The sequence below is a fragment of the Oxyura jamaicensis genome, chromosome 7, assembly GCF_011077185.1.
Source record: "Oxyura jamaicensis isolate SHBP4307 breed ruddy duck chromosome 7, BPBGC_Ojam_1.0, whole genome shotgun sequence".
Lineage (NCBI taxonomy): Eukaryota > Metazoa > Chordata > Aves > Anseriformes > Anatidae > Oxyura > Oxyura jamaicensis.
Window position 1 is genome coordinate 6,625,992 of NC_048899.1, and position 21,337 is coordinate 6,647,328.

The 21,337-nt window shown below is 46.2% G+C and overlaps 1 protein-coding gene across 12 annotated transcripts in view; it reads left to right on the top strand.

Moving 5' to 3' along the window:
• Positions 1–8,361: 8,361 nt before the first annotated feature.
• Positions 8,362–21,337, top strand: part of UNC80 (unc-80 homolog, NALCN channel complex subunit) — a 127,706-nt gene continuing 114,730 nt past the window's right edge. For 5 of the 12 annotated variants that reach the window (XM_035332006.1, XM_035332017.1, XM_035332014.1 and 2 more), the window contains exons 1-5: positions 8,661–8,752; positions 10,024–10,072; positions 17,588–17,744; positions 18,387–18,682; positions 21,049–21,172. In XM_035332006.1, coding sequence (XP_035187897.1) covers positions 8,661–8,752; positions 10,024–10,072; positions 17,588–17,744; positions 18,387–18,682; positions 21,049–21,172 — 718 coding nt within the window. Of the gene's footprint in view, positions 8,753–10,023; positions 10,073–17,587; positions 17,745–18,386; positions 18,683–21,048; positions 21,173–21,337 lie in introns of all 12 variants that reach the window. The other 7 variants (XM_035332013.1, XM_035332009.1, XM_035332010.1 and 4 more) reach the window with 5 other exon arrangements.

The window sequence follows — 21,337 nt, forward strand, 5'->3', positions numbered from 1 at the left end:
TTGCTTGTGTTGGTTTCCACTGTTTGTGACGGAGGTCTTTGTGCATTCAACCGCTGCATGAAAAACCACTGCACGCACCTGCTGGCGTGCTCTGCCAAGAGAGGCCAGAGCAGATTAAGTCATGAGCAAGGTACACCATGACCACGCGTGGAGACAGTTACACCCTTCCGACAGAGGACCGAGCCCACAGCTGCTCCAGTTTCCCCTTCTCGTCCTTACTCGGGCTGCCCTCAGAGCCGCGCCGAGGCGTCACCCATGGGCGCAGCCACGCCAGGGCCCCCAGCCGCTGCCCTAAGATGGCGGACCCCGGCCCTTTCCCTCAACACCAAAATGGCGCCCGGCTGCCTCGCGCCCGCAAGGGGGCGCGCGCGCTCGGGCGGGGCTGTAGCGCGAGGCTGTTAACGGCCGCGGGGCGACCGTTGGGGAGCGGAGGGGAGCCGCTGAGGGGACGGCGCTGACAGGGACAGGGGTTCGCGTTCTGGCTTGGATGGACGGGTGAGCGCCGCTGTGTCTGCTCTGTGCAGCTTCATGGTGTTGGGGTGGGTGGGAGGTAATGGGAGCAGCGGGTGGTGGGCATTTTGGGCTGCCGTGAAAGGTATTGAACGAACGGCCTGAGGTTTCGTGGCTGCCTGAGGTACTTTGTTGCTCTGGGGCTGCTGGTGGAGGTTTAAACCATTGCCTTGTGTCGATGTTGCAGGTGGAACACTCCAGAAAATGGGCTAGGATAGCAGGGTGTGTTTGTCCAGGTGCCTTCTCACCGTGGGGCTGTGGTACGGGGAAGCAGAAACCTTTCCTCACAGGCTGACCTGCCCTTGTACGGCCCACATAGGGCAGCCTCTGCTGCCTCCTCCTGCTCTGATGACTGCCCATGATGGGTTTCAAGCCTATGCCATTTGGGTATGTCATGACACAGGTGAAGCGAGACCTTTAGCATCAGCTACTCCTTGAGTTCTGTGTGTACCACAGGCTGGGGTCTCAGTAAGAGAAATATCCTCTGAATATTGTAGTCCCAGAAACAGGAGACTGAGTGGATTACCTACTATTTTCTAGCCGCTGAGTGAGCTGGATTTCTGACATAATTCTGTAATGTTCATAAATAAATGCGGTCAGCCTGAGAGAATCGTTAAGTGCTATTAATTATCCATTAGAATTGTTAGGCACGAGGCAAAGCTAATGTATCATCTGCAAAAAGGAAAAGGATTAAAAGGTTGAGAACAAAAGGATAAATCCTCATTTAAGCATTTATAGCTAGAGTAATGTTTGTGGGCAGCTGGTAAGAACCCATTTCTTCCTTTTGAAGTGAATGAAGAAGACATGGTATTTCTGATGCTCCGTGTGTTTTATTATCAGCACGTGGTAAGTGGTGTATTTTATGATTTGCTAGCAAGCTGTGATGTTGGAGCATTGTGGTCAGTGGCAGCCACGAATCAGATCTCAATTAACTACAGTTATTGTAAGCCAGGGTAGCCCAGGAATACTGCACCAGTATTTACTAGATATACAGAGGGTCTTCATGTCATGTGTCTATCACAATTCATTCCTGGCACTGTACAGGAAAATGGTAGAAAAAAAAAACACATGGGAATGGTTTGTTAACTGAATGGAACAGGAAATTCCCACTTCTGGAAAAAGGTGATGGACCTGTTTGGGTCTTCTTTTGTGTTCCTTTTTTGTTTGTTTGGGTTCATCATTTTTTTTTTTTTTTTTTCAAGTACCCAGGGACTGTCCTGGATACTTGAGAGATGTACAGAAGTGGTGTGCTGGTCAGTCTGGGGGAGGGCTTTCATGAGTGAACTTCACCAGCTGTGGAGGAGGGAGAGGGCTTGGCTGCCTGTACTGAAGTCTTAGGAGAACCCTACAGAGAGGTGCAGTTGAAGGCAGCACCTTGTCTGCAGCAGTCTCCATGGTTGTCTGTGTTGGTGTTTTGTGTATATGTGCGTGGCTTTGGGATACAAGCTTAACTTCACTGCTGACTGAATCTGCGAACAGGAAAGCAGCAGCCTTGTCCGTTGGCCTGGGATGGATGTCCTGGGTCTCTGGGCTCCGGTGGCCATGCAGGAGGAAACCCTGGGCCCAGGAGTGGCTGGGGGAGGCAGCTGCTTATCCTTTCCCCATCTGTAAAGAGATTGTGATTCTGATCTCTTCTCTGCCTTTCTCCTGTTGTTTCATGCATTTATATTAGCCAGAACTTACTTGGAAAGTGTTGCAAGGCACGAGCTTGACACAGCCATGATAGAAATAGTTTTGAGAATAATTGCATGAAGAACAAATTAAGGTCTTCTGCTTGCTTCTGACCTACTCTATTTCCTCTGCTAGCCCATTTTTTTTCAGGTAGCTCTAGCTGTTGCCCTTCCTTGCTGTCTCTGTTGATGTGATACTCTTTTCTGGGAAGGATTGGAGACGAGGGAAACAGCTCTGTTGCCATAGCTAATCTGTCCAGACCTCCAGGAGACCCCTCCGTGTTCTGGGAGGCCTGAAGCAACAGAACAGTTTGGTTGTTTAGTGTTGAACGAAGTGGTGGTGGTGGGTTGTTGGGCTAGGGAAAGACTCCAGAAAAGAGCTGTCTGCCTCACTGGGGTTCTGCAGACTGAGAAGCAAGGGGGGCATATCTGGCAGGCTCTTGGAAAAATGCAGGGCCACCTCATCATGCATGTGCTGAAGCTGGGATGATCGTGGAGCCAAAAGGAGCTCTAAAATGAAGGGTGTATTGCACAGGCAGACTTGAAAGCACTTGTGCAGACCTTAGCTGTGTTTAGTGGGTTCTCCGTGCTCCTCAATTGTGAGAAAAATCTCAGTTTTCTTCAGACAGGATCTTCTGTGAAGCTTATTTTATTTGCGATTGCAATGGTGGGAGTCCTGTCAATCAGGAGCGCATTTTAGTAAACAACTCATCACCTTTTATTCCCTATTACCCGATGCCTGATCACCTCCCGTTTCCTCATTGGCTGAGTACTACAGGTCCACAAGCTACCCGACACTCCTCTATACCATATATGTACATTTTTTCATTTTTTCAACCCTTTAATTTCTCCTTTCTTATGTTTTGAGAACTTGTGATCTTTGTTTTACTGTTCTCACACTGCTCATCCTGTTTTTCTCAAGCTTCCACCTTATTCTGGAACAGTGAGGCCTTCCACTGTCCACTTCCCTACTTAGCACTTCTCCTTATTGTGACTACACAACTACCTTGGAATCAGAAGAGTAATTCTCTGCTGCAAAAACAGCTTTGTTTCTCACATCAGTACAAAGTGCTCTCATCTCAAAGGTGCAGCTAACGTGTGATCGTTCTACTCTATATCCATGAATGACCTACCTGCATTTCCTATGCTTCATGAAATTAGGCAAGTTGATTTTGACTGTAGCGCTGTGCCCTGGAGCGCAGGCAGGTGTCATAGCAACTGCCCGGCACTCGTCCTGGCTTCCCGCACGTCCCATCTGCAGAGCAGCTCTAGTGGGAAGTGCTGTTTGGTAATACGTAACACAGAGGTCTTTCTGAGGACATTTTCTGTCAAACTTAGTGTGCAATATTGTGCTAGTACTTGGGTGCCATCAAATGCTGACTGCAAATCTGAGAGCCTCCGCTGTAAGCAAAAGTTCAGTATAGATATTTAAAATCTTCCAGGCTATAAAGTTCCTTCTCTTAAACTTGCAATTCCCAAGCTGCAAGCTGGTTCACTTACTTACATGGGTAACAGAGCACTTTAGGTTTGTGTGTCCCTTGTGGTGGGGCTGGGGGCATTGTCTGCAACGCAAGGTGGGAATAAAATTGGCCTCTAGATGCTATTGAAGTAATAGAAAGCACACCTGCTGCCTCTTGGGTTTAGTGCTGGTCACAGCCTGGGGAGATTGGAGAATCTGCACCTTTGTAACTGCTGTTTTTAAAAGAGTGACAGCTGTTGATTTGCTCTCTGATTTGTTTTTCATCAGTGTGTAAAAAGTTCTGTAGCCTCAAATCCCAGTACAAGTAGAGGTGTTCAGGTGTCTCAATGGCAGGCTGTTGGAGAGCAGTGCTCTGAACTCAGTGGCAGCTTTGTCCAGACCTGCAGGCAGCACCGAGGTTGCTATTTATAGTGAGATGTTCCAGCTGGAGTACAGTGGTTTCAGCCTGGTGCTCCAACTTACACTGGATAAGTATTTGTCACGTTAGGCTTGATTCCTTTTTTTTTTTTCTTTTTATTGCATAAGATACACACTTGACTCTTCAATCTACCTGTTGTCACAGGAAGCCATTAAAATGACTGAGCTACAAACAGCTTACTTGGAGAAGGCCTTTTTTGGTTCTTGCATCAGTTAGATTAATTGATACCTCCTGCATGTATTTGTCTTAGTTACAGCTGCAAGTTAACCCAGCTCTGCAGCTGGCCACCTTGGGCCCTCCCTGCTGCCCAAGCAGCTGAGGTGAGCCGGGTTGTTCCTTCCCAGCTTGCCTGGCTCTGACACCCATGGGTGTCTGGGGCTGCCCAAGCTTGACTTGCTGATGCTGGTGTGACAGCACAAGGAGCTGGCAGCGCACGGGGAAGGATAAAGGTAATACTGTCCTTCAAAGTGATGCTTTTCTCCTGTAGAGTCTCCTGAGGATGTAACAGAAAGCCAGGCAGGTGTACTGAAATTCGTCCTCCTGCTTTCTGAGCAATGGTTGGTGTTGCAGGATGTGGAGCTGGCACACAGTGGCCTGTGTGCGCCCCAGGCTTGCTCCTCTTCGGGCTGAGAAGAGGACTTTTGGACTCCCCTCGGAGCTCAGGGAAGTGCTGCTGGCGAGCTTCCAAACTGCCCTGCCTAGGAGTGCCTCCCTTTGGGGCGGCAGTGATGCTTAATGGGGGCTGAAAGCAGTGAATGTCCCACAGTTGTTGTGGGGAGCTTGGTGTCCACGGTTTTGTCCCTCTGTTTACTCCTAAGTGGCTGGCCTGGACTGCCCACTGAGTGCCTCTGGTGTCCCTGTCGATCAGTAGCAGCTGTAGCAGTCTGTGAGAAAGCTGCAGTGCTCCTTCTGCTCCTGTGTCTGCTTCTGTGTAGCAGGGGATGGGAACAGTAAGCTCACAGTTAAAGGTGGTGTAAGTGGCTGCTTCTAGAACACAGAATAAGGAGAGATGCCAACATGGTGTGCTTCTTGAGGCCTTAGCAAAATCAATTGATTTCTTTTTTTTTAATTGCAAATATCATTTTGTAATATCATTTTGCCTTATTTGTCGTCATACTGTTCTTTGAAAGGGTGATTGTCACTGCCTTATAATTACTAAAACTCAGACTAAAATTAAATTTTAGATTTGTTGCTTACTGAAATTATGCTATATTCAACAACTTTACAATGTATTATGGGACTGGAAAAAGCAGTTTTTTAAAAACACATTTATCATTCTGAATGCATTGTTTCACTTCTGACTGTCAAGAAGCATTCTGTAAAGGATTAAAACTCAAATTGACTTTCCAGACATAAAAGCTTTTTATACAAGTCCTGGATGCATTGAGGGGATTGAAGATAGGGCAGACTTCTTTAATACATATCTTGCATGTAGAAGGAATTTGTTTTAACCAACTTTTCTCTGCAGTTCTTAAAAGATGTTAGAAATCAAGGTTGTTTCCTCCTCCTCCCCCCTTTCTGACCTAACTTGAGGGGAAAAAAGGGGAAAAAAGAAGAAAAAAGAAATTAAAAACTTTTGTGTTTGAGTGAGCCAATCCTGAAACTGAAGAGGCCTTCTTTCTGCTCACCGGCAGAAAAGTTACTGCTAGCAAAACAAAAAGAAACAAGCACACACAAAATAAAAAAAAATCTTTTAAACTTCTTGGTTGTAAACATATTATCTAGGCTTTATTTAACAGATTACCTCCCAGATAACTGTTCTAATATTGCTTTTGTGCAAGAGTAGGATTTTAGTGAAGTGTAGGCCCCGTGGGGTCCTGTTGTCTATGAGTGGAGAGCAGGGCCAGCTGAAGTCACTGCAGGGAAGCGCTGGCTTGGGCACCCAGAAAATCCTCCAGTAGGAGTAAATGCATGTTAGTGAAGTAGTGGCACCGGGTTTTCAGCCACCATGTACCTATAATCATAGAACCACAGAATATCCAGAGTTGGAAGGGACCCATAACCTTATGAAGTCCAGTCGCTTCTTAAACTCCAACAGGCTTAGTGCCGTGACTGCTTCACTGGGGGGCCTATTCCAGTTTGCGACCACCCTCTTGGTGAAGAACCTCTTCCTAATGTCTAGCCTGAACCTCCCCTGCTTGACTCCATTCCCTCAGGTCTTATTGCTGGTCACTAAAGAGAATAGGTCAGTGCCTGCCCCTCCACTCCCCCTCGTGAGGAAGCTGCAGGCTGCGATGAGGTCTCCCCTCAGCCTCCTCTTCTCCAGGCTGAACAGGCCCAGTGACCTCAGCCGCTCCTCATATATCTTCCCCTCCAGGCCCTTCACCATCTTTCATCACCCTCCCCTGGACACTCTCCAACAGTTTCACGTCCTTTTTGTGCTGTGGTGCCCAGAACTGCACACAGTGCTCGAGGTGAGGCCGCACCAGCGCAGAGCAGAGCAGGACAATCCCTTCCCTCGACTGACTAGCGATGCCGTGCTTGATGCACCCCAGGGTAAGGTTGGCCCTCCTGGCTGCCAGGGCACGCTGCTGGCTCACGTTCAGCTTGCTGTCAACCACAGCCCCCAGATCCCTCTCTGTGGGGCTGCTCTCCAGCGTCTCGTCACCCAGTCTGTACGGATAGCCAGGGTTGCCCCGTCCCAGGTGCAGGACCCGGCACTTGCTGTTGTTAAACTTCATGCGGTTGGTGATCGCCCAGCTCTCCAACCTGTCCAGATCTCTCTGCAAGGCCTTTCCAGCCTCGACAGAGTCCACAACTCCTCCAAGTTTGGTGTCGTCAGCAAATCTGCTCAGCACACCTTCTAGCCCTACATCCAGATTTTTTATAAAAACACTGAAGAGGGAGGACTGGCCCTAAAATGGAGCCTCGTGGGACCCCACTAGTGACCACACGCGAGCCTGATGCGGCCCCGTTTACCACAACCCTTTGAGCCCTGCCCGTCAGCCAATTGCTCACCCATCGTGTGATGTTTTTGTTTAGCTGTATGCTGGGCATTTTGTCCAGTAGGATCCTGTGGGAAACCGTGTCAAAAGGTGTACCGAAGTCCAAAAAGATCACATCAGTTGGTTTCCCTTGATGGACTAGATGGGTGATCTTATCATAAAAGGAAATCAGATTTGTTAGGCAAGGACCTACCCCTCGTGAACCCATGTTGGCTGGTACCAATGACTGCATTGTCCCGCAGGTACCCTTCAATAACTTTAAGGATCATCTCCTCTGTAATTTCAACAGGAGGCACTGACGTGAGACTGACAGGCCTGTAATTGCCAGGGTCTTCTTTCTTGCCCTTCTTGAAAATTGGTACAACACTTGCCAGCTTCCAGTCTCTCCAAATTCCCAAGATCATTGAAAAATAATTGAGAGAGGTCCTGAGATGATGTCAGCCAGCTCTTTAAGCACCCTGGGATGAATCCCATCCCATCCGGACCCATGGACTTGTATGGATCCAGGTGGAGCAGCAAATCCTGGAGGAACAAAATAGGTGGTGTTGATCAGCTCTGCTCCTGTTCTAGGAAGGAATGACCTCAGGTGAGCCTTTTTCTTTAAGTGCCTGATATTAAGTGGGGTAATTGAAAGGCCGTCAGAGATGTGGCCTTGACTTCTGGGAGCATATCTTCTTAAACTTGCTATCTTTTTTTTAAATAAAAGCAATGGAATTTCACAAAAATCCTTGAAAACAATAAAAAGGGTGGGCTTGTGTTGGTGTTCCATCTTGTTCTATTAGCTAGTTGTGGTTGCGTGTTATCCCCTGCTATGTAATGGAGCTAATCTAACAGAAACACTTCCAGCAAACCTGAGTTGGTTGTACGTTAGTGTTAGTCAAGCCTGGCTGATTGCTGGTTGGAAGCATGAGTAAATCTACTTAGGCAGAGAAGGTGGTGAGTGCCAGTGCTTCTCTCAACTACATCCACATGGGAAAAAAGCTTGGACTGAGTGCTCCCACCACTCCCGTCACCCTGAGGGTTTACGGCTTGCTTCCCTTCCCTCCCTCTGGAGGAACACAGGTATCTCGCCTCCCAACAGCCTCCTGCTCCTGGAGGGCTGCTGCCTTCCTGGACGGGAGGGACCCGGGGACACAGCTCACCCTACAGCAACAGACGAGCGCGCCAGCGGCAGGAAAATCCCTTTTCCTTTGCGGTAAGGGGGGACGCTGTGCTGAGCCGGCCGGCCCCCGGCTGCAGGTTGGCGCCGCTCGGAAACTTGCCCGAGGAGGAGGAAGGAGGAGGCAGCCGCGGCCCGGCGCTGGGGGAAGCCGGGTCCCGGGGCGGTCCCGGCCGGTGCCCCCCGCCCCTGCCCCCGCCCGGCGGCTGGCGGTGCCGGAGCTGTCCGCAGAGGGAGGTGCTGAAGGCAGGGAGGAAGCGGAGGGACGCGGACATCTTCGCTCCCCCAATTTCCTCCCTGCCTCCTGCAGCCATTTTGCACCAGCACAACCGAAGGAGGTGTAGGAGGGGAGTGGGGGGGCTGGAGAGGATGAAGGGAAGGGGGTAAAGAGTTGCGGAGAGCAAAGAGGCGGCCGTGGGAGATCCCCCCCCGGTATGTCTGCTGAGACTGCCTCGCAGCAGCAGCTGTCAGCAGCATCATGGTGAAAAGGAAAAGCTCCGAGGGCCAGGAGCAGGAGAGCGGCCGTGGCATCCCTCTGCCCATCCAGACCTTCCTATGGAGGCAAACCAGGTGAGAGCAGCAAGCCCTAGGTGCTGAGAATGCAGCTGCAACAGGGTGGGGGGGAATGGAGGGGGGAGGGGGCAGGCCAGCTGCTGCCCGGTGGTGGGGAGGCAGCGGATATCACAGCCGCAACGTGAAGGTGAGAAACAAGCTGTTCTTTTTGCACTCTTGTGTAGAGCAATCTGTGTGTTTTGGGAAAGGGGGAAGGATTTGAGGCAGTCTAATCCAGTGGCAGTTGCGGGCAGCTTCTTGATTTGACTTTAAAACATCCGCGTGCGTGTGTCTGTGCGCCTCACCCCTCCTTGCTGCTCCCCGTCTCTCCCCTTTAAGAGGACTTGTGGAGCTCAGGTACTAGGAGCAGCGTCCCTTGGTGCTGCATCGGACTTGCTGCTGTGCCTACATCTTTATTTGCAGCCGTTCTGGAAGTGTAATCTATGCTTTGAGAGGTCAGCATGCAAACATACGTCAAAGTCTCACCCTATTTCATTGGATTGGAGAGTAATGATGTGTGAGGGGCAGGCTGAATGTATGGTTGGGGCTTTATGTTCCTTGTGAATCGTGGCTGTCTCCTGACTTGCAAGAATTTTAAACTGAAAACACCGGGGGGGGGGGGGGGGGCCCAAGGGGGAAGGTTTGAAGGTTGTGGCTCTAATTAAAAGCCTCAGTCACAAAATCCCTTTATCACACAGTTTCCACATCCTCCAAGAAATAATATATAATAGTGTGACCCGATTAATGTGTTACCCCCACCCTTTTTTCCCCTTGGTGTAACAGATTCCATTCTGGAGGGGAAAGACAGCAGAGGGTGGTTGTTTTCTAGCTACAGAGAACAGGCCTGCATTTCATCAGAAGCCTTCTGCGTCAGCAGTAATGGAGGGAAATAATTAATACAAAACTGGCACATGGATCCCTAGCTTAAAATACAGGCAGGGCAAAGTTCAGTGATATTTAACACTTGTTAAACGTAACATTGCAAAAACCTTTCAGTGTGGTAAAGTGGCTGAAAATTGTCTAATAGAAGATTTAATCTGCCCTCAAGACATGTCCTGTTCCCCACGGTTAAACTACCATTTGGCATTTCAGTGTGGATACTGGCTTCTAGAAAAGGTAGTGGAACTTTGGCAGATGTCATCAACAGGTATTCTTCTGCCTTCCTTTATGCTGAGTTTCTCAGCCTTTTGCCAACCTTTTGACATGAGAAAAATCCTAAAAATAACTAAGCAGAGTTCAAACTTGAAGTATTGTCTTTCTAATGCTTTTTTTTTTTTCCCTTCCTTCAGTGCATTTCTAAGACCTAAACTGGGGAAACAATATGAAGCTTCCTGTGTGGTATGTACCCATTTCTTTTTCAAATCTTATTAGTAACTTAACATTTTATGCAATTTGATCTGACCCTGGTGGCTGATCAGCAAGCTTCTCAGCTCATAGCAGGAGTGGATTTAGTCCATTCAGCTTAGTTTTGTACTTCTACCACATGAAGGATTTGAAACCTTTTCCCATCTAGAGAATTTAGATAATGTGCACATCTCTAGGCATGACAAAAACGTATTGCTTTTGATATTAGTAGTTGGACTGACACAGTAAAGAATGGTGCAGACAGACTGAGCCGAGACAACCTGGGTCTAAACTTGCAGTTCATCATGTGTGCATGTGCTCAGATGAGATTGATGTCCTTGTGGTTTGTGATTATTGGATTTTTTTTCAGAGTTACAACACAGAAAATCCAAACATTGTTAACAACAGGCTTTAACCAATACTTTCTACCATTGTGCAAAATGAAAATGCATCCTCCATTGGAAAAGAGGGGACCGTATTTTAGCAGCATAATTGAAGGGACTATTATGCAGATGCTGGTAACTGTTACTTGTAAATGTATTTAGTATTAAACCTCAATCTAGTGTGTAGAGGGAGAAAGGGAAGACAAGCAGCAAGTTCAGATAGGATGGTTATCTAGGGAACCGCACAATTCCTTCAACTCTTGCTGATCTTTGGATGACTTAAAGTACATTAAGGAGTTGCAGCCAAACCTGACAGACTGGAAAAATGTGGTCTGGACATGTATCTTAATAGTTTAAAGTACTTAGGTCTCGCTGCAGCAATTTTCTGACTTCCTTCTCACAAGATACTAAACTGGAGAAGCCCTAGCTACTGCTGACTAATTTTCTTCTAAGAAATCCATAAATTTTTCAGGGTTATTCCTAGATACCAAATACTGGCAGAGGACTGTTGTCTTAGCATGTTGGTGGGTGAAATGCATGGCAATTCTGGTACATGGAGCTCAAAGCATCATCTCTGGTTTATACCATTGACAGCTCAGAGGATATAGCATAGAGTTTGTTGCCTCACATCGTGCAGGAGTCTCAGGAGTGTGCAGGAGCTGTGGCTTGGTGCACCTGTAATCTGAGGCTGCAGACCCACCTGCCAGCTTGTGTCATCTGTTGCTGTTGGGTAGAGGGTCAGAGCTTCCTTCTGCATTGGTGTGCCTTAGGCATAAGGAAGCTCTGTCCTTCTACCCATCTGTGTATGTGACTTCCTGGTGGCTCATGCCTATTGAGGGCAGCCCTGAATCCCACAGATCGATTCTAAAGCCTGTTTCTTTCATGAGCACATACCAGAATTTACTAAGTGTAAAAAGTTGCAGAACAGCATAAATCAAACATTTCAGTCAAAGGAAAAAGAGCTCTAGAAAAAGGCTCAGGAAGGAAGGGGTCTTTGGGCTTGGGGATGGTCCTCAAGTGGTCAGGGGTGCAGATAGTACCGGGGCAATCAGGCCATGCCTGCCTTAAAGACCAAGGGGCTTGCTTCCTTCCTTCAGCTGGTGCCTTGGAGTACCCAGCCTGGATTGTGCCACAGAATTGTGCAGTTACATACTGAACACGCTGTAGTCCTGGCAAAATGCCTTGATGCTGAAGAGTCACAGCTTGGTCGTGGATGAGCTTGGCATTTTTTTTAAAACCAATTGCACCTCTGTGACCCAAGGTCTGTGGTGCCATGCTTTATAAGAAAGCCCAACCCCCCAAAGGGTAGGGGAGCTCAGTGTCTCAGGAGATGGGGAGAATAAAATGAGTTCACTGTGAATGCACAGAGACTGCATCAGTGCCTGGAAAAGAGATCTGGGATTACCAAAGGCATTTTACAATTACATATGGCTCTTGAAGATAAAAATATGGGGTTTTCACGCAACTTTAACTAGCTTCCATGAAGGTGCAGTCTGCTTCAGCTGTTTAGACAAAGGAGAGCTTGATTCTTCTCCAGTTTTTAACATAATCATGAAATAATGAGCAAAAGCTTCCAAAGGTGAGGTTTCATTTTGAGGAAATAATGGGATGCAACCTGAGCTGTTGTATCTGCCACCTTCTTTTGCCCTTTGCTTTCCTATCCCTAGCAATCCCCAAGAATGCCTGCCCATATCAGCACCTTCCACACTATCTGGTAGGTCAGCAGGGTGCTGGGTAAGTGGGTGAGACAGAAGGTTTCCAGAGCTTGGCGCAGGTAGTTGGCTTATCTTCTGAAACATCAGGCTGTTTATCTATCACCGCTGTATTGACTAGCCTGCCTAAGAATACTGTGCACCTGTATATGACCTGTCCTTTTTAAATTCTCTTGCCAGAGTAGTTGTAGGCATGCTACAGGCCGTTAACTGTCTGACACGACTGCACAGTGCTGTGTATTATTATTCTTGGCTCTAAACTTGCTGTGCTAGGATTTGCTGCATATTGTGCATTGAGGAAGCAGATGCTGGAGGACTAGATTCAGTCAGTACAGCATCTATTTTGTACAAGCAGATTGCTTTGGTTATTTAAACTTTGCTGTACACTTCGTAAGTTTTAATTCTTGAGTAAAATGTAGCCCTTTCATAGCCCTTTCATTGTTTCCTTACCCAGTCAATCTCACTGACTACAGTTGGTCTATGAATATGGGCATAAAGATAAAACCCCCAATTGGCTTAACCTGTTTAAATGAACCCGCATCTCAGTATAGATTTAATGTTCTTCCTCTTCTCTCTTCTGAAGCTCTTCTGCCCTGACTCAGTCGAATTTCTAATGTGCCTGAATAAAAGCTGTAAAATGACCTCAGTGGAGTGGATGTGTTACACAAAGACAATGTGTTCTTTGGGGTGAGGGTAAGGGACTAAGGGATTGACTGTGATTTTTTTTCGATGGTTTACGTTGGCCATGGAAGAACCCAGGTGCTTTCTGGAGGATCCAGCAAATTCAAAGTTAATTTTTTTTATTTTGCAAATGTGGTTTTGTTGTTGTAAACAATTAAAAGGTTTTAATAAAGGTTAAACAAAATTAAAAAAAAAAAAGCAATTGGTAATGGTTGTAGAAGGCTGAATCTTTGGGTGCAGGAATTTTCTCTGAATTTCTTTGTAGCATCTGTGCTTCATTGTCAATGGTTGTACTATGAGTATATTTTTTGTTAATTTTACATTAGCCATGTATTGATAAATAGAACCTGACCCTCTCCTGTGCTCTGAGCTCCTAGATTAATGTTTTCAATCTTTGTAGCTACAATTCTTTCTTGGAAGACCTTCCCTAGACTGACAGTTCTGTCTGCCTGCATTTCATGTTCTCTCCAGTCAGTCTGCAGTGACATTAGCACTGGTTCTCTGCTTCCTACCATGATGCAGTCTGAGCTTTGGGAGAAGAGGGCAGTAAGAGAAATTCTGTGCTAGGCAGCTCTAACGAAGCACAAAAGTTCTAGGATAGTAGCTGTGAGAGTGTGAGAGGGTTATTTCATGCAAAATGTGTGCTTCCGGAGGTCAGATCTCAAGCTGTCTGGACTAAGGATAATGGATGGGAAAAGGGGCAATAGTTCAGTAACCCTGCTGTCCTAACTTACAGCATTTTATTTTATTTTTTGATTTTTTTCTTCCTCTTCTTGAGTCAGATCCTCTAGGGCTACTTCCCTGGAGGAGTGCTGCAGCTCTTCTGGCACTCCTGAGAGGATGGATGTGGGGGGCTGCCTTACATAGGGTGCTGCAGGTACGGCTCTCCCGGGCTTAGAGCAGAGGAAGCTCATAAGACTTGAGCAAAGTTGTACAGGAACCCAAGGCAAAGGCCAGCAGGAGCTGTTCTGTTCTGTACGGCTTCTCTAGGCTTCTTCAGGCAGCTACCTGTTCCCTCTCCAACAGGAAGGTGGCACATGCTGACCCTGATCACAAGGTATTTGACGGCCTCTTTAATTCTTGCTTGGAGAGGAGGGTAAAAGGAGAACAGCAGCAGTGGGAAGGCAGCCAGACCAGGCTGACCGCTATTCCTTGTGGAAACAGATGGCATCACCAGGCCAAAAGGAAAAATGCATGTGTAAGTGGCCCTGAGGGAGCCAAACGCACACACAGCCCTGCTGAAAGGGGCTGCCCTTTCTCCAGCCAAGACATAGTGCTGACTTTCCTCGCTGCCACCTTGGCTGATGTTCTTTATCCTCCTTTGACATATGGGGTATTGCCGTCAGGGACTAACTTCTCTAAGTAGCTAACTTAGTTTTCTTAGGCAACTAGCAGCCCTGAGACTACAGCCCCAGACATATCCATGGCCTTACAGTGTCCCTCTTCGGACTGATTTAGAGGGAGCTTGTTTCGGATGTTCTCATTTAATCTTCTCATTAAAGCATGTAACTCTTCTCAGCTGTACCAGCAGCTGCTGAGTTTTTGGGGGGTAAAAGTTAGATCTTAATGTCTGTGTATTCTCTAGGACATCCTGAAAACTAGAGTAGAGCCATTCCAGAGAAACAAAGAGGTGCTACAGGAGCCTTGCATCTTGATTGTGTGGTATAGGCAGAAGCTGCTGTGAGCTGGACCTTTATGAAGAACCTGAGGCAAATCCCATGGGAGCACTTGTCCAAAGAGCCACAAATTGCTGTTGGTCTGCTTGTGGCTGGCGTTATCAGTGTGGGGAGTGATGCCAACTAGGTCCCACGCTGATAGTACGTACACAGGGGTAATTTTGTACTAGCCAGTGCCTCTAGCATACAGGGATGCTCAGCAGTTTCTGTACAGGAGCCTTTGTGCTAGGAATGCTGTATGCTGCCAGAAAAATGTTATCTCAGATGCTTGGGATCACATATGCTGTTCCAGAAGCTAGTACTGCATTGGGCTGCAGAAGGATACTTAGCTTTATGCTCAGGCCAGGAAAGAACACAAGAATCTTGTGGCAAAGCATATACGAAAAGCTTCATGTGGCTCAGAAAACTAAAATGTTGAAGAGAATGTAAGCCTCATTTTAAAGATGTAATTGGAGACTCCGTGGCCTCCCCTGGAGCCTCTGAAGTATACAGAATGTAGGCCAGAGCTTCCAGAAAGCAGTTGTTGCGGGACTTTCTCCCTGACACCACTGACATGCGTGCAAATAAGACCTTGAATGGAAGGTCAGAGCACAGCAATGCATCTTCTATCCAATTTCAGAACAGTGTCGCTGTTTCCAGTGACTTCTGTTTTCCTCTTCCTGCTGTATAAACCAAATAGCTTTGTCACAGTGCTGAAGTGTGAAGCCTGGCTCAGTTCTGATTCTGATGCTTGGCAGGCCATCCAGGGAGCTAATTCAGCTCACTAGCCTGGTAGAAACTAAGAACTTCTGTGCTGAGCTTCATTTTGGCCTGTGGAGAGGCTTGACTTGGCTGTGAGCCCCACAGCTGATGCAACAGTAGAGGTGGGATTGCATGGCTGAAGCAACAGATGAGGAATGAAGGGTGGCACGCTGACCCCTTCGGGCAAAAATCAAAACACGTTTTGCAGTGGCCCTTTCAGGCTCTGCATTGTTTGTGACTACTTGTTAACCCTGCATCTCTTATCTTGCTTCCAGGGACACTGCTACTTCATTCCCCCTTTTGTTAGGTAACCCTGGCGGGGATAGTCATTCTGGACCTCTGTTGCCTTTGTCCTAATGCTTTCGTGGGTGCTTCTGTGGTTTAATGACTTTGTAGTTCCAGATTTGGACAGAATACTCAGACCATAAAACGAGCACCAGGCTCCTTGCCTCGAAGGGGCTGGGGTTCCTCTGCTGTGACTGCTCGTGTTCCTGCACGGGTAGGATGAATGGCTGGGGATTGGTTCCCTTCGTAGGGCTAGTGACACCCAACAGATCTCTTACAGGGAGAGTGATTTGGGTCTTCCTTTCTGTGGTAGCCATGTTATCTAGTCCTGGTGCTAAGAATACACATTACTGACAACCTAATCCATGGCACTTTTTTTTTTTTTTTTTGACTAAACCCTAGGAAGCCAGCTCTTTTGTCCACATACTATAACTGATGCCTTCCGATTTCTGCTGTTGCTCCATAATGGGAGTTGATTGACTTTTCTGACCAGAACTTGGGGGTTTCTAGTAAGTGGGCAACTTTCCACAGAGTTATATTTGTTGGCAGCTCTGACATTTCATGTCAGTATTTTCTCAGGTTTGATTGGTGTGACTACAGGTGTAGTCCTCTGCAAGCATACTAAGTACCAAATGCCTCTGCTACGTTGTGCTGTCTGTCTGCCCTTCTCTTACTCTGTGCACGGCTAATGGGGTGTTTGTCTTTGGTTGTAAGTACAGATGTACATTTTTCTGCCTCCATGCTGTCCAGCGCAGAGCTAGCTGTTACGTGGGTGCTGTCACCCCATGGTGACTGTGTGTGCACTGGCACATCCTGCCTCAGCAGAGGGGCTTGTGTTTGTCCCCACCAGGGGACATGGCCACAGCCTGAGCGGGGAGTGTGCCCAGCCGCTGGGGCATGCAGAAGAGTGCTTGTTACCGCCGGTTATCATGGCATGCACTGGAGTGGCTGGTCATTTAGGAGAGCTGGGTTGAGACTGCTGCCCTTTCAGCTTTCCTTTTTTGTAATTAAGTCTGTTCCTATCAATACCACGTTTATACGGGAAAAATTGTTATGACTAGTGTTGAAGGATAAGCTTTACGAATCTGGAGTGAGGGCATTTGAAGCATCCGTTAGGTCATGAATGCCAACAGTTGCTTGAATGCCTGGAGCATGATGAAATTGGTGGAAAAAGCTTGTGAACAAATAGGTAGCCAGGAGGCTAAGCTTGTCTTTGGAAGGCTGTACATTACCAGTAATGTATTTCTTAGCTTTAGGAACTTCAGTGAAGGAGTATAACTGCTTTTGTGACCCATAATGAGATCTTCGTATCTGGTCAGAGTTAAGAGCGTATTGAAATAGTTAGAGCAACTAGCAATAAAGAACTTCCTTGGGGATTTTAAGGGCAGATAGTCTTATTTTGTGTTGTTTGAGGTGGAAATAATGAACTTGCTGCAGCTATCAGCTCTTTTTAAGTGTTCATAAAACCACAGCATCATGGCTCGCTGAAAAAAATTGTATACTGAGTATTTTTTGTGGCAGGGTGTGAAAACATTTCCTAAGGCACGTATACCTTTAATGAATTGCCCTTTATGTTACACTAAACTGAAAGAGCATGTTTGTGTGTGAAAGAGAAGTATACCCAGCTCTCAGCTCCACACATACAGGCTTCATTAGCTCCTGGGACTTCCAACAGGATTATTGGCATGCCACGTTAATACCCAGCACAGCTGTAAATCTGGCTTGATGCCAGGACTTATATATGTGTGATATTTACTTAAACTCTTTTTTATTGTTATGTTATATTGAGTTTTGTATCATACATTTTATTACTGTATTATATTGAGTGGCCCATTTGTTTCCTAATTGAGTGTGTCCATGTGTCCGAGCTTTAGCTGCCATCCATATCTTACAGGAAGAATATTCTAAGGTATGATTTAGTTGTATACCAAAAACTTACAGATTACAGTTTTTTAAAACAGAATGTTTTATGTCCTAGAATGTCTGTGCAGAAATAGATGTACAAATTCCTTTTTTCCTCTTTTCTTACAGTCTTTTGAACGAGTTTTAGTAGAGAACAAGCTGCATGGCCTTTCTCCAGCTCTCTCTGAAGCTATCCAGAGCATTTCTCGCTGGGAACTTGTCCAGGCTGCGCTCCCACATGTGCTGCACTGCACTGCCACATTGCTCTCCAACCGAAACAAGCTAGGTTAGTGCTCATGAGTTTGTTTTTCCATTACTGAAGTTATCAGTCTGAACATAAGATTGATGCTCAGCATGCCACAAAACGTGCTTTAAACCCTAGAAGTAGGATTCTAATGAGGAATCCTAGTATATTCTGTGGGTTACACCTTTCATGTTCTGTTCTCATTTACAGCAGGGTTACCTGGGAGGGTTTCCTCAGTGAAGGCAGTGGTGTGCTAGCTTTAGAAATCATGAGCTGAAGGGTCAAAGTAGTTCATGACATTTTGATGGTTATTTCCAGATACACTAAAACTAGCTTTAGCAGAAGCCTCCCAGTACTTACTTGCATTTTGTCTTACTTGATGGAGTCAAACAGATGAGGCTTTCAAGCTGCCATCTTTTAGGACCGCACTGTGTCCATGCATTCAGTGGCCCTGCCACTGACGTTTCAGGGACTGAATTGCAAATGCTGTGAAATAAATGGAGGCTTGTGAATTAGGAGTTTTTAAATAGAACAGAACATTGAGACTGTTAATGCAGAACTTTAATTTTCAAGCTCCCATTAGGAGGGAGGTTGGATGCCCAGTTTCCTGTATGGCTCTGAAATTCTCGACAGTACCATTAATGGAAAGCCTGTGAGATACTGTGATGCGTTTTTCCCATCCAGGACATCAGGATAAACTTGGCGTAGCTGAAACAAAGCTGCTTCACACTCTTCACTGGATGCTGCTGGAGGCCCCTCAGGACTGCAGCAATGACCGATTTGGAGACAGAGGTTCTAGCTGGGGAGGGAGCGGTAGCGCCTTTATCCACCAGGCTGAAAACCAGGGATCGCCAGGACATCCCCGGCCCAGCGCCACGAATGATGAGGAGGAGAATGTCAGAAGGAAGTTCTTCCAGAACTCCATGGCCACAGTGGAGCTCTTTGTGTTCCTCTTTGCTCCTCTTGTGCACAGGATTAAGGTAAGTAGAACATCAGTGGGGTACTTGCATAGAGATACCTCTGAGCAGGGAAACAGTGATTCAGCCTTTCCAGTGTCGTGAACAATCACTGTAGCATCAGGCAGGTTCAAAGGCACATACATCTGAAGTGAGGCATTTTCAGGCCCTAGGAATATCAAAGATCTGTGGCCCGTATGGAATATTTGGGAGCCTGGAACCTGCAGAAAGGATTACAAGCTTTAGCTTGCTCCAGTGTCTCTCACTCATTGCTCATAGCTTGCATGCTAGCTTTTCAGGAATTCCACCATGGGGCTGCTGCTGAGGCTTGTTGTTGTCATTACTAATGATCTTGATGCTGATTACCAAGATTGCCTTATAGTAGTATAAGCATGAAGTGGCAGAGGCAATTAAGCGTTCCTTTGTTCTGAACTTGGAAGCAGGCTGCAGGCTCCCTGTCTGCCAGAGTCCCTCCGTTGGTTTTATGCTGAGTGCATCAGCTTTGCAGAGCTGTGTAATGAGGAGTCATGTTCTGCATGCTCTGACTTCTCCCTCTTGTCTTTATGCTCTCTGGAGAGCTGCTATTTAGTCTTTACACTTCTAGGTAGGCTTCAAAAGAGAAACTGGCTCTGGAGAGCAGGTGGTCAGAAAAGGTCTGTAAAGTCATGAAGGACTGGAGTCTGTTGTGTGTTCTAACCCCGCCTTGTGTGCTACAGCAGATGAACAAGATAAGAAATAGATAAGGATAATCATTCTGTTAAGGCAGGTGAAAGTGGGTCTGGAAAGCAAACTTCCTTCACTTCCTTCCCTACTTCTGTTACCAAGTGTCTGTAAAGCTCAGTTTATGTAACCCAAATTCTTCTTAGTCATTTACTAGTTCTCCATTTTCTCTGTGAGCTATGGAGACAGGGAAGAAAGAAACACTAAGTTCTTTCCAGTGCTACATGCACCACTGTGGGCTATCTGAAAAAATGAAATGAAGCTGGAGGTAGACCGTAGCTATTTCAGACAGGGTTTCCAAATTTTCTGTAATCATCTTTCTCAGATTTATTTCCCATTTACAAGATGGGATTAATAACAGTATCTCAGGTTCACCTTGAAAAAAAATATAGGAAATATCCATGAATCTCTGAGATACTATAGTGGTGAACACTTGAAAAGCCCATGAAAACATGCATTTTTGTCATCAAAGCAAAGCCCAGAAAGGATAAGGTAAATGAGGCATATAACAGGCTTTCTAAGTCAGCATTGCCACCCCTGTGTTTCATGGAGATAGGGGTCTCGGGGGAAGAATATGACCTACTAACTGAAATAGTGGATATGTCAAGGAAGGTGATACTTGTTTGCAGAGGAAGGCCTAAGTGATGGAATTTTAATGACTTCTGGGAGGTTTTACATATTTTGTAATGTATTCTTAAACGAGACTTTATAGGCATGGGGTGGTATGCATGTAATACTGTAATTTAACAACTCAAGTTAAGTGTTCATGTTTCCAAAAGCTGGCAGTGCAAAGTAAAAATGCAACATGTTATTGCTCCCACTTTCCGATTACAGACAGTGAGGCAAATGAGGCTGTGTCAACAGAAGACAGTGATGCAGCTGCAAGGATGCTACTAAGATCGCTATTACCAGTGTTTCTGGGGCTTGAGGGGGATAGTGGGACTATGCTAACACTAGGGACTCCTCACGTAGGTCTGACCTTTGGTCGGGTACGGGCATACCTGCACCTTGATCCTGCCAAGATGTATTTGTGTGCTGATTTACACCATTTCAGCTACTTGCCCATGTAAAAAGCAATGATGGTGCAAGTGCTAGCTGTGCGGATGTCTCTCCATAGACATATCTCAAGTAGTAACAGTGTTACTATTAATAAGAACATTATTTTATATTAATATTTCATACTGATTTGATGCATTTCATGTTATCTCAATTTCTAACCAATATATTAATATTTAATATTATTCTTCTGGGGCATAAGATCAAATCTCAGAAGTGTAAATGCTAAGGTTAAGATGAAATTGAATTCTAAATATGAAGTTGTAATTTATAGTCAGAAGGGTCACCAAGGCTCTTGACATAGGAATGGCCTTTTCTCTTATATCCTAAGGTACTGAAAAAACAGATTTCATTAGTATGGAAGTCTCAATTTGGAAAAAGCCTTTTGTGTATTCTTGTATTGAGGTTTCCCTGTTGCTTGTTCATAGCTGTACTTGGAATGTATTGATGTCTGCTGAGTGGTGTCAGTGGCCACTGAGTTAGCATATACTGGCCACAGAATGGCACGTAGTGTCACTTATTTTCTGTAAGATCTGTCCATCAGGGAATGGACAGTCCTTTTAGTCTAGAAACAGTGCTCTTTCATGTGATACAACCTGTGTTTGTCTTTCTAGGAGTCTGACCTGACATTTCGGTTGGCTAGTGGCCTTGTTATTTGGCAGCCTATGTGGGAACACAGGCAGCCTGAAGTTTCTGCCTTCAATGCCCTTGTTAAACCAATCAGGAACATCGTTACAGGTCTGTGACTTTTGATGTGCAGGTGGGAAACCTTTCATTTTCTTGGCTGCTGCCACCTTATGTTCTGTAGCCATCATACTTGAGCAATATGTTAATACTGCAGGAGCTAGTCAAGCCTCTGAGAGTAGTTTCAGGCTGTTTCTCTTCAGAAACAAGTAATATTTG